At 38.0% G+C, this 12,621-nt stretch overlaps 1 protein-coding gene across 1 annotated transcript in view; it reads left to right on the forward strand.

Annotated features, from left to right (window-relative positions):
• OCA2 (OCA2 melanosomal transmembrane protein) overlaps window positions 1-12,621 on the forward strand; it is a 177,834-nt gene that overhangs the window by 133,200 nt on the left and 32,013 nt on the right. Inside the window, exon 22 of the mRNA XM_027788838.2 lies at window positions 577-670. Coding sequence (XP_027644639.1) covers window positions 577-670 — 94 coding nt within the window. The remainder of the gene's footprint in view (window positions 1-576; window positions 671-12,621) is intronic.

Below are 12,621 nucleotides of genomic sequence, written 5' to 3' on the forward strand. Positions count from 1 at the left end.
GTTTGGTAAGAAAACCTTGTATCTGTAGTGATTCTTTTGCCTTAGTAGAGAGATGGGAAGCAGATTCCACTGTCCCACTTATTTTGTTTTAAATTTCTGTTAAAAAAAATAATTCTTAGCTATTAGTTACCCTCTCTGTAAAAAAAGACACTAATCTGTCAATGTCAAGTTTGTGTAAGGAAAAAAGGCATGCAGGTTTCTTAGCATCCTCAAACTATCTTGCCCTTTGTTTTCAGCTCATCTGATGGCAACTTCTTGCATGTAAAACAAAAAATCAGTAAGTTTATCTGAATGCAAGTCTCTGGTGTCATTTTGACAACTGCTAGATTGGTGTTATGCTCCTTCCCTTTTTTTCTGGCTTGTGTAGAATCAGAGGATAATACCAGGCTTATCTTTCAAAGCATGAAGCTATTTATAGGATGTGGAGACACTGTCCGTGTGTTTTTCAGGCCTATGCAACAGAAATTGATTTTTCTATTCTAACTAGTATGTCTTGGGACTTTAGCACAGAATAAACAGAGGAAGAGTAAAAAACAAAGCACAACTATAAACTGGTATTTGTTTTCTGAACCGCAGGTAATGGAACATTGATTGGAGCATCTGCGAATGTTGTTTGTGCAGGAATTGCTGAACAGCATGGTTATGGCTTCTCTTTCATGGAGTTCTTCAGGTACAATTTTAAATTTATCACTTTAAACCTGTCTTCTTTTTTTTTTTTTTTCTCTAGATAAACAATGGATCCTCCAACGACAACGTTTGGAGAAAGGGTCCTTAAAATAAACCTGTGTTCCTAATTTGTTTTTGGAAACTGAAATGTGGGAGGAGAGCAGATCATTTTATTTTTGTATACTGCAGATAGAATGCGTAAAGGTGGTGGGAGCACAGTGGAACACCGAGAGAAACAATGCCTCAGTAATTCCTGCTTTTATCACCCTCAATCTTATCTTTAGCTCGGTAGTGATACTAAACTGTTGCTTTGTTGTTAAATACAATTTAAATGTAGTTTGTCATCTGCACATTTTCATGGACATTCCATTGCCAAGAGAAAGTGGGATGTCCCAGTTTAGACTGAATAGAACTTTACTCTGTGATCCCATGAGTAAACCTCTTTATCTAAAAGCAATTACTTCTTTTGACCAGCTGCTTACCAGCTATGAGTGAAAGTGTGATGAGCTGCTAACAACAGCTCAAGTTGTTGTTTAATTAATAATTATTGTTTTGAATAATGGAAGTTCTTCTGCAGGTCATTCGTCAGCAGGTTTTTAAGGGACAACGTGTAGTTAACACATACAACGGTTTAATATTTTTCCAAACACCTCAAGTTTTTGAAACTGTGGTTGAAAGGTGTAAATGGAAACTGGAATATAGAGTACTAGACATGAAGTTAAAGTTTAAAGTGTAGTTGATTTAACAAAGCATAATTCCTTGCTTATTTTTCTGCATATTTAGGGCAAAAGATACTCTTAAGTTCACACTAATACTTTTTTATTTGCATTGTTTATTTTAGTTTCTCAGCTCTGTCAGTTTCCCTTCATGTTATTTACCCCAAAGCCTTAAAACCTGCATAATTGATATGATTAATCATATGGGAGTGTCTGAGGCAGAGCCAATGATAACCCTAAAAAGAAAGGTCTGAACTGTTCTTGCTAAAATTCTTTCTATGGGCATGTGCTGCTTATAGCACAGGTTATCTCTTCACCCATAGTCTTCTGGTGATATGTTTTAGAAAGACAGAATGTCTATCAAATCAAAATCTTGGTTGCCAGGACCTTTGAGACTGCAGTACAGTCTTAAGTAGTATAGAGTGATAGCCAACAGACTTTTTGGAAGTCAAGCCCCTGTACAAAAAAGATGGTGATACAGCAATAATGGGCTTGTGGATTGTTCTGTTTGTGTTTCACAGATGTTCAGCTTGTCATTTGGGGATTTAAATTGAAGGTAGCATTAACAATGTGTCTTCTATATAAATTTTGTAATGAAATGTTCTTAAAGCTTCCATGACACTGAGTGAGTATCTAAGCAGAAACAAGGATGTAGAGCCTGACTAGTCTCTTCAGCAGTGTTCACCAGAATGTGTTGGGAAAGACTGAAGACAATACACAGATTCTCTGAATTACCTTCTATATGCATGCTTTCAGTGGAAACAATTACTGAGGAAGACCGTAGCCATCGTGAGTAAAGATATGAGAACTGAATCCAGAGTGGTCACAGAAAGATAGCAATAGATATTAATTAGCAGAAGAAATATAAAGCCCACTTTTGCTGGCTTCTTCTCAATCACTGAGCAGGCAGATTATGAGCTCCTTCATAATTTGTCTTGGGAAAATATTTGTTTCAGTTGAACGTGGCCCAATTCAATATTTTCCAAGGCTTCTCCTGGCATTAAGAGGTATTACATGTATCCCCTAAGGATTTTGATCTTGCTTACTTCTATTTATGAAGGTAGTCTCAAAGCATGAAGTGATTTTTCTGCGTTTCTCCCCTGTTTGCCCAGGACCACTCATAAGGTTTCACATCCCTATCCAGGGTCCCCTGCAGTGCCTCTGCTTGTATAGACACAGATTGTTACTCTCTCATCTTGCAAACCCCTGTGAGTTACCAGGGAAAAAACATGGGTACCATGTATGGAGAGATGGTGGCCCTCTGCTGCCTGCTTTTTTGCTAAGATTTCTTCAGTGCAACCTGTGCTCGTATTGTTTAGTCCTTCTCAAGTGTCTCTGTGCAGGAAACCCATGACATGTCTGTTCCAGGTGGTGTCTGGGGTCATAGAACATACTACATTATTTCCCATACCCTTCTTCCCTATCTGCATGCTAGGCCAAAATTATGCAGCTATGTTTAAGGAGGGTCTTTGCTAGAAGCAGCTTTTTTTGCAAACCATGTTTTGACATGGTGGTCTTGAGGAGGAGCTCTGGGCAGGGTTGCTAAGCGTGTCTAGTGAGTACACCTTGACACAACAGGGGTGGAGAGGCTCTGGAGGCTGTGGGTGTCTAGTGGCAGGAGGCATCATGATGTCTCTCTGTGTAGGGAGAAAAAGGAAAAAAAACCAAGAACCAGGCTTTGTAAGAGGGCTGATGGGCTCATGACCTTTCCTGTGCGTGTCTTTGTGCAGTGGCACTTGGTGCAGTTCGAGGTTCCTCTGCTCTTTTTTATGAGGGGAGCAGTGTCAGACCAGCTGCTGCCCCAGCCAGAACCAGAGGTGTCCAGGTCTGATAAGTTGCCTTAAATGCTGTGGTCTGGACCAGCTTGATATGCTTCTATCTGGAGAACCTTCAGCAGAAGAAATCCTGTGCCAGGAGGGTGCATGCCTGAATGATCATGAAAGCTATAGTCTGTCAGAAATCTAGTATCCTGGGGAAGGTCCCCCTTCAGAGCCAAATCTAATTGCTTCCTTCCCTGGCTGAAGAATCCTACCTCCCCAAGGACGTGGGGACACTCATCTCCTGCCAGACTGCTGGACATGGCTGGATGTAGGGGAAGACAGCCACCCCTGTTGTCCCATCCTCACCATTCAAACAACTCAGGCCCATGTGCTGGAAGTGCTGTGCCTATAGGGAGGTCCCAGTAGGACTGCATTTAAGTGGGAAATATACTGAGAAAGGAGGGAGAAAGGCATAGATTCTCCTACGCTGTGTTGAAGCACCTTAAAGCTTGTTGTCTGATCAGTACCCGACCAGAGCACTGAGACCCTTGGCCTTCTCTGCATCCTTTGTCAGCAGGTCCCAACCACGCATGCCTGGCTTCAAGTGTACTTGCCAGTGTCACGAAGTGTGTCACTCAGAATGCATTCATAGGTCTTGTTCCCTTCTCCCACATTACCTGTCAACACGTGTAGAAACCATTTCTGTCTGAACAGTGCTCCCAAGGGGAAGAGCAAGATTGTGAGAAAAGATCGTGCTTTCTGTTTCTGACCCTTGTAAGCTTTTCTGGATACTTTATTATGTTCCACTGAAATAAAAAAGATTCCCAGGTCCCTTAGGATATACAGATCCTGTAATAAATTTACCTTATCACCATGAAAATATTTTTACCTTTGAATCTGTTATACGTGGTGGTAGGGCAATGAAAAAGGGCTTCTTGTGGTATATTGGCAGCAAAAGGAAGATCAGGGGACCTGTGAGCCTGCCACTGAGTGGGGAAATGACCTGCTGACAAAGGATGCAGTGAAGGCAGAGGTTCTCAGTGCTCTGATCAGCAGCACAAAAAATACTCCCCAGGGTTCTTGTGATCCCCAGTGGTGCCTTCCAAGCTCAGCCATTCTGGGATTCAGCTTTTAACCAGTCCCAGAAATCTGAAGGCAAATAATGAGTAACTGTCGCTGGATGATTCATTTGGACTACCTCAAATTCAAAGGAAGCAATGTTAAGACAAAAAGGAAATTGAAAGTCCTAGGAAGATCAGGCTCAAAACCAGCAATTTGCTTAAAGATGCTCTTGCATTTTTGGATTTAGCCCAGCCAAATTACACTCCTTTTACACCTTGGAAACTTTCTCATCAAGCTGTATTTATGTGTTTTAATCTTTCTGCCTAAAAAAAATCTTATATGCACCCAAATTTTTCATTATCTTTCTAGTAATTCAGAAGGCAGAGTTGAACACAATATTCCAGGCACAGTTCTCTTATTTTTTTCCATTTTACAAAGGTAGGATTAAATAAAAAATACAGAGCTATTTGCATTTTTGTTGCTAATCTAAGCCATTTCAAATTCCTGTTTAATTTACTATTCAGTGTTAAATCCAAGACTCTTTCAGCTTTCACATCACTTACTTGAGTGCGAGCATATCTGTTTCCTGCCCACAAAGTTCTTTTACTTTTCCTACATTGTGTTTCTAATTAACATATCATCAATGGGCAAAGATAAAGGGGAACTGGCATACTATGTGATCCAGTAAGTGAATTGGAAGATGGACACAAAGACAAATATTTAAGTGGTAAAAATAGAAATAACTGTGAGTCAGTGGGGTTTGGAAAAGGAGATAGGAAGCAGTTGGGATGTTTGCTGTACATGGTCAAGGGTAAACATCAGATCAAACAAATGAGCATTGTGCCTCTGGAGAGAAAAGCAATTTTTTTGGTAGTCTTGACACTGTAGAAAACATCGGGTGTGTTAATAATATGAAGGTAATTACTCAGGGACAGCGTATATGAGTAAGCAGAAGGCAGGGAAAGATAATATGCATATTACGATTTTTAATCTAGTTATCAGAGAAACATTAAATCAGAAATAAGAGCTTCACATAAAGGAAAACCCCAAATGTAGGACAGTACTATTTCACTTGCAAATGGTCAGATAAGGATGGTATAGCTTGTTGCCTGAATGATTTGCAGAGGTTAACGTAGTGATTTTATAACAGTTAAGACTGTAGAATAATCAAGATAGTTTTGTTTTTCTCAAGGAGTAAGATGAAAGAAAAAGCATTGCAGATGTCTCTTTTAATCTAGATGCTTCACTTCTGTTAGTTTTTATATTCTTACCAGCATATCTGAGTTTGTTGCAATTGCATTCCACTAGGTCAGCCCACCCTATGGAATATGAAAATGACCCACAGAAATCTTTTTGTTACCAATGAAAATGTGGTTCCAGCTTCATAGCATAAGAAGTTCTCATTGCTGTAGGGGCTTTAATTACCTGTTTCCACTTGCTAATAAAATTGCCAGCTTGTTTTTAATTTTCTCTTTCAGATGGGCATTTATAACCTTATAAAGATACATAATATTTCAAATATAAAATAAGTCATGGTCCTTCATCCTATTGTAATTCAACACCCGACATCCTTGTATGTCTGTGATGCATGATGTAATTAAAAAAAAAAGAATCACAGGTATATGCTGAGCCTATTTGACACAGAAAGAAAGTAAGTATTATGGAAAATAATTTTATTTCAAGCAAATTTTGGCTGGCTGAATGTATCATGGGTGTGGGATATATAGGTAAGAGAAGAATGGATTGGATAACTATGTAATGGAATAAGAGTACAGGAGTGATGATTTGATACATGAAGAAATCAGTCTGCCCAGAAGAACAGGGCTAGGGACCTAATTTAGATGACAGTGGTAAGGTTAGCTGGGCATGATCCTGAAAACATCGTGCAAAACAGGTTTTGCATTTTTCTGTCATTGCTTTCCCTTTATATGGCATCTGAAGAGCTGAATTAATAATCTCTGTCTTCTGTGGGAGTAACGATAATTTGGAAGTGTCAAAAAGCATTCATTTCTGATAATAGCTTAGGAGAAATAATTGTTTTCACCATAGGATTTGTCTTAGGAGATATTCACAGCAAAAATATTTACAGCAGGATATTCCTTTTATCCCTGCTTGAGAGCACTCACCCATAAAGACTGAAAGAGTGCATCCCGTGAGAACTGTCATTCGTGTGTGGGGCAGGACAAATGTGATTTTATTTGCTACCATCTGTGTACCTTATTTGCACAACTTACTGAAAATAAACGTTAAAAACCCCCAAAAACATTGGCTTTGTAAAGCCATACGAATGTCTCTACTTGATTATGTGTTAGAGAACTGTAGTCCTTTTCATTCCTGTTAATGTAGTATCATTTCCCCCCATTTTCTTGCTATTAACACCACTCTATTCCAAGCACTGTTGCTGTTTTAAGGCTGAAATGGATCAGAATCAAACCAGCCCTCTATTCTAGGTGTGAATTTTGGTGGTGGAGACTTCAGTTGAGTCATATGGTATCTAAACGCCTGAACACACTTCACCTGTGGGCTTTCTGATCAACTATGCAGCTTCAGAAAGAAGTTTAGGATGTTCAAACTATCTAACGAAGATTCAATGAACTGCTAAGTAAAGGTTTAGTCATTATGATAGGCAAGTGAGCTCAATCTCATTTCCCACTACTCTTCTGATCTGTACAGTAACTGATCATGGGTTAAATGTTGATCATTGACATAACAGATTTCTTCTGTTCAAATAAGTGCAAATACAACAATTGAGTAAAGCCTTCTCTACAAACTTGTTAATGAACAATTCCAATTTGGACAAGTTTTAAATTTTCACAACTTCTGCTTCCTAAAATTTCTGTCTTTAGAAATCCAGGTCTTTTAGGTTTACTATATTAGTTTGTTTTCATCTTTATCTTGCTTTCTTTACATGTGTAAGGAAAATATTAGAAGGTTGAGGTTTTTGTAAATAACTCATTTTAATAATAAATTTCAAACCCAATTATATATGAACATCTATATGATCAGACTTAGAGTTTAGAATGTAACAAATGTAACTTAAAATTAATTTAAAATTTAACAAATCTAATGTAGACTTAACAAATCTAACATAGAATTTAACAAATGTAATTCAGATTTTAACATCCTATTCACTATTATACTAGGAAGGGCAAAGCTTAGACAATTTTCAGCTGATCACTCAACAAAGCAGAAAGGTAGTTCAACATGTGTTCATCTTAGTGTTAGGTTCTAGTCCAGGTTTGTTAAGAAGAATGTTGGTTTTCTGTCAGCTATCTAAGAACAATCATTGCAAGATTTTAAATTGTTAGTGTTGATCTAATGACTCAAACAAATGTTACACTGACATCTGTGGCACTTGAATAAAGTGAATACTGCTTGTTTTAAACAGTTACATAGCTTGCATCAAACCCCATGAAGGTAAATATTCCTGCAATAGTGTGGTGCAATCCATTTTAAGAATAATTCCAGGCTTATGAGTGGTGGGGTTTTTTAACGTTTCTTTTGATTTTATTTATGCTCAAGAAACGTTGTAAGTGGAAATGTAAATGAATGTGGTTTTAGCTTGTTTATTTTCAGGAAAAAAGGGGGAAAAATAATATTCGTGAGCCCTTAAATATGAGGATATTTCCTTTTCCAACTTGAAATAAGATTTAGCTATGTAATGTGAAGTTTTCCATGGAGCTTAAAATGCTCCTATGTCTTCTAAGTAAAGCTAGTATCTTTGAATAGTTTGGCCTGTGGACATAAAACTATTATTTTTTTCTTCTCTTTTTGCTGTGAAGTCTTTTGTATTAGCAAATTCGTTCCCAGTAAAGGTAGATGGGTTTAAAATACTTATCATGCTACTTGGCTTAAAATAAGGTTATGTGATTCAGGTATTAAAATCTTATTATATTTTTATCTTTTGAAGTCTATGGAATGTGTGTATTTCATCCTCTAAGTCTTTGGAAAAACACATTTAAAATACAATTGCAATGATCCCAATCATTGGGCTGCACAGAAAGCACCAATCCTCCAGAGACATACACATCACTTTAATGTTATGGGGTAAGCTCATGGAAGTAGTATCTAATCACAGAGTGATAGAAAAATCATAGAAAAAATCAGTTTGAAGAGACCTTAGAAGGTCTTTTATCCTGCCTTGGGCTCAAAGCAAGGTCAGCTATGGACTGCATAGAAACAGCACAGCCTCTTAGGGCAACCTGATCCCCTGCCTGGCTGTCTCTAAGGGGAAAAGTTTCTCCTCTCTTGTTTCAGTTTCTGACAGTTTCTTTCACTGTCCTGCCGTGCACCACTTTAAGAGGCACAGCTCCAACTTCCTAATCACTCCTTGTAGGTGCTAGGCACACTACTAGTGCCCCTGAAGCTGTCTCTTCTCCAGGATGACCCAGCCCAGCTCCTCCGGCTTCCCCTCTCCAGCCCCCACTGCGGGGACCCTCTGTGAGGTCCCTGCAGTTCATCCAAACAGAATGCGGTGTCTAGATGTGGTCTAAGGAGCACTATGTAGAAAGGAACAATCCCTTCCCTAGATCTAAGTCCCATTCCCCTTTTCATGCAGCCAAGGAGACTGTTGGCTGCCTTTGCTGCTGGGGTTCCAGGCTCACGTGCACATCACCACTCCAGGGCCTTTCTTGCAGAGCTGCTCCCTGGTTACTCTGTTCCCAGACGAAGGTGGTGCAGGGGCTCTTCTACTCCCCTGGACAGGACTTGGCATTTGTCCTTGTTGAATTTTATAAGGTTCTGGTCTTCCCATTCCTCCAGTTTGTCCAGGTCCTGCAGGGTGGTGGCCCCGCCTTCTACCTTTTCAACCAGTGTAAGATTATAACCTAATATTTCCAGTGCAACTTTGCACAACTGTTGTGGTATGTGATGATATTCAATATTAGCATTCCAAATGGCTCCAGTATAAGAAAAAATATATTTGAAAATATCTGTTTATGTTGAAATGGAAATTTTGATTCAGCCTTGCATGTAACTCCTCATTTGATCTTCTGTGTTGATCTTATTTAAATTGTTTGAATAATTTTTTTTAAAAAAAAACTAAATATGCCCAAATAGTTTTCAGATAATAGATCTGACTACAAAACATTGACATCGGTTAATTAGTTAATTAATTAATTTAAACCCAGCATGGTTTAAAAGTGATTATAAATTCTTAAGACTGTGCATATATGTGTACACGACACATACGAAGAAATTAAACTTTAATTGACATAAGTTTTGAGTAAGGGTCAGCAGTTGCCAAGCATGGATGGTAGTACTTCAAGTGAGTAAAATCATTGTAACCCCATATCATCAAGATACTTGACTGTGGAATGGCTATCAGATACAAAAATTCATATTTGGGAGGTGGGAGGGGTGGGGTAAGCAAGCTGAATAATAAACCCAAGCCATATCAAGATAAGAGCCAGATCCACTTTTTTCATGCTCAAAAATACTTTTTTTAAATTTTGAAGTGTTGCATACCATTCAGGAGGTCTGATATATAATTTCTGAATTGTGTCATAGGACTTCATGATATCTTTCCCTTCCACTAGCATAAAGTTACTGTTTCTAGTCTCATATGACTATGGTATGTTAGGCATGAGATCTAGACTCTTTACTGATATAAATGGTTATTAAAAACATAAAAAGTCCAAGCCACCTCTTGCATTCCGAAGTCTACCTTTGTTTGAATTCTGCTTGTGTGAGCTTCAGGGTGTAAATTGGGGTAAAATCTGTATCAAGTGGGACAGTGACAATCTGTGGAGAAAGTTGGGGTTTTTTTGCTAATCAGTGGTTCTTTGGAACACAGAATCTTTGAGGTGTTCAGAAATTCATAAATTTGAAAGGTTATATTTAGGAGGATTACAGGACAAGGTCTAGAGAATATTGCTCTGTCATGCAAATGAGTGATGAATGTAATTCCAAAAGCTCCTCCCTAAATGTTGCATAGGTGCAAACACCTCACATTTCAGGTATATTTGCAGGTACACTTTTTTTCCTCTTGTGCAAGATTTATGTATATATAATACGCATAAAATTATTCATCCGGTTCATGCAGATATTTTTAGTTTACTGAAATTACATATTACTAAAGTAAGTAGGGAAAGTAAATACACATTAAAATTGAGCACAGAGAGACTCTTTTGGATCATACTAAAACCAGCTGAGAAATTAATTTTTATTTTTAGCTGAAATGCAGGATACTGATCCTGGTTTAGTCTGAAAAACATAATAGCTGCATCCAGAACGGATGGAAGAATTAGGTTTGTGTCTAGGCAATTTATGATCACATTAGTGCTCCTACTAGATGTACAGATTATAGGAATGGTTGTGTTTATAGAGTATTCTTTCAGAAATTGCATGCAATGGATGTTGTAAGTCACAAACAGTATAAAGTAATCTAACACTTTAAAACCAATCAATGAACAATGAGAAGAGAGTGGTAAATGTAATATATAGCTCTATTTTTGTAACATTGACCATAACCCTTTCTTGATCACCTTTACTAAACACAGGGAATCAATACCTCATAACTTTCCAACAGCACTTGGAATAAAAATAATTTTAACAGTAATGATTTTTAGATATTTTTGGCAGTGTCAGAAAGCACATATCCTGCTGGGTTTGTACAGTTCTACTCTTATACAAACTATTTCACGCAAAGGTTTTGAAGATATCTTTGATCATGTCGGTTCATGGAAGGAAAGACATAAATTTCTGCCCCAATGCATCTGTGCTAGTCATGTCATTAGGTTGATAGAACCTAATAAGGATAGGAGTCATGTTGCAAGATTTTATATTAATGTATAGTGCCAATCTATGTTAAACAAATTTGCCTAAGCGCACCTGGAAGGCATTACATTCCAGGCTTTGTATTTAAAATACACAGGATGAATTTTTCTCTGTGTACATGCTTATAGCTGTGTTGAGTACAGAGGGAGTCTGGAACTCTTACACAGGTAAAGTCTGGGAAGGTGAATCCCTTTCTTGTCTATTCTAACCAATGTCTTCTAATTTTACTTTGTGTTCAGTACAGATGGCAAGAGGAAGCTAGAGAGTAGGAGGGGAAAGTTAGACTGAAGAAACTTGGAGCTATGCTGAGGTGTTCTGGAAACACGAAGGGACAACTTTCATGCATCCAGCATGAAAATACTAGTCCTTTTTTCCCTGAGTGTGGAAATGGCAAGGATATAACAGCATGTCTTTTAGTTTCTTTTTCAACACTAACACTTTTCTAAAGTGTTTTGAAGAAATAATATCACATTTTTAATAATACAACAATATATTTATCTGCTTAACTAACCTTTGGCCAATATTGCCAACTTTTAAATATGTATAGGCTTTATTTAACTTCTAACACAGTTAAGGAATACTTTCTTCTTTTTCTATCTTTTCTACTACTCTGTGGTACTCCTGTTACCAGAACCCATCACCAGCATCCATGCAAATAGAAAAAGATGCATTCCTGTTGTGAACTTTGGCTTGTGTCTGCTTATAGCAAAAATGTTAAATTGGGCTCATAGAAAGCTTCAAACTTGCCAGGTTCATATTTTGAAATGATAGGTGAGCTGCAAAACCAGGAAGAACAACAAAATTGTAATTTCTTGAATTCTAGAGAAAAACTTAACTGTACTTCAAGTGATTTAAAGGTGTATGGTGCAGATGTGAGGTAACATGGTTCATCACCCCTGGGTCCATGTGCCTGAATTTTCCAGTTTGAGAAATAGGTTGGAATGTGCTGCATTTCCAATCTGGCATGCCTATTTACATTTCCTTTCTATAGAAACCGGGGCAGGGTGGGGGGGTGGGGGTGGGGGAGGAGGCAGGGTTGTAGGGAGAGAAGAGGTGAAGAGAGAAGGAAGGATGAGAGATTCCATTGTGAACCCAGGTGTCATTTCAGGTTGGAGCTGGTACATGGATAGAACATCGCCCATCTAGAGAGTCACAGTGCTCATGGGCTTCTTGTACTGCTAATAACACCTAGCTTATTCTTCACCCGTATGTGCTTTGGCCACCTTATCTACTGCCACTGTGTTGAATTGTTAAATTTAATGAGTTTTGACATACAGATGAATACTGAAACGCATGAACTAAATCTGGTGTGCATCCGGATGGAATGATTCCTGTAGCTAACCCAAACTAGCTCACTCCATGGGTTTGTATTTTAACTTATACATAAGAAATCACGTTCATTGTCTTTTTATTAGAGCAGTCCTGAATAAAAAATGATATCTTTTAAAATGGGGATTTAAATATCTGTGAAGTCCGTTCTTGCCTTGGCTTGGCATTTATGAAAGATTTAAAATCTTGTCTTTCTTTAAACTCTAGTTTAATGCTGTTGTTCCCATAGCTGACATTTTGCATACAGCAAGGCTGTACAAATTTTCTGAATTAATTCCTCTTTGAAGTTACAGAGGTATGATGGTTGTTAC

The sequence above is a fragment of the Falco peregrinus genome, chromosome 4 (genome assembly GCF_023634155.1).
Source record: "Falco peregrinus isolate bFalPer1 chromosome 4, bFalPer1.pri, whole genome shotgun sequence".
Classification (NCBI taxonomy): Eukaryota; Metazoa; Chordata; class Aves; order Falconiformes; family Falconidae; genus Falco; species Falco peregrinus.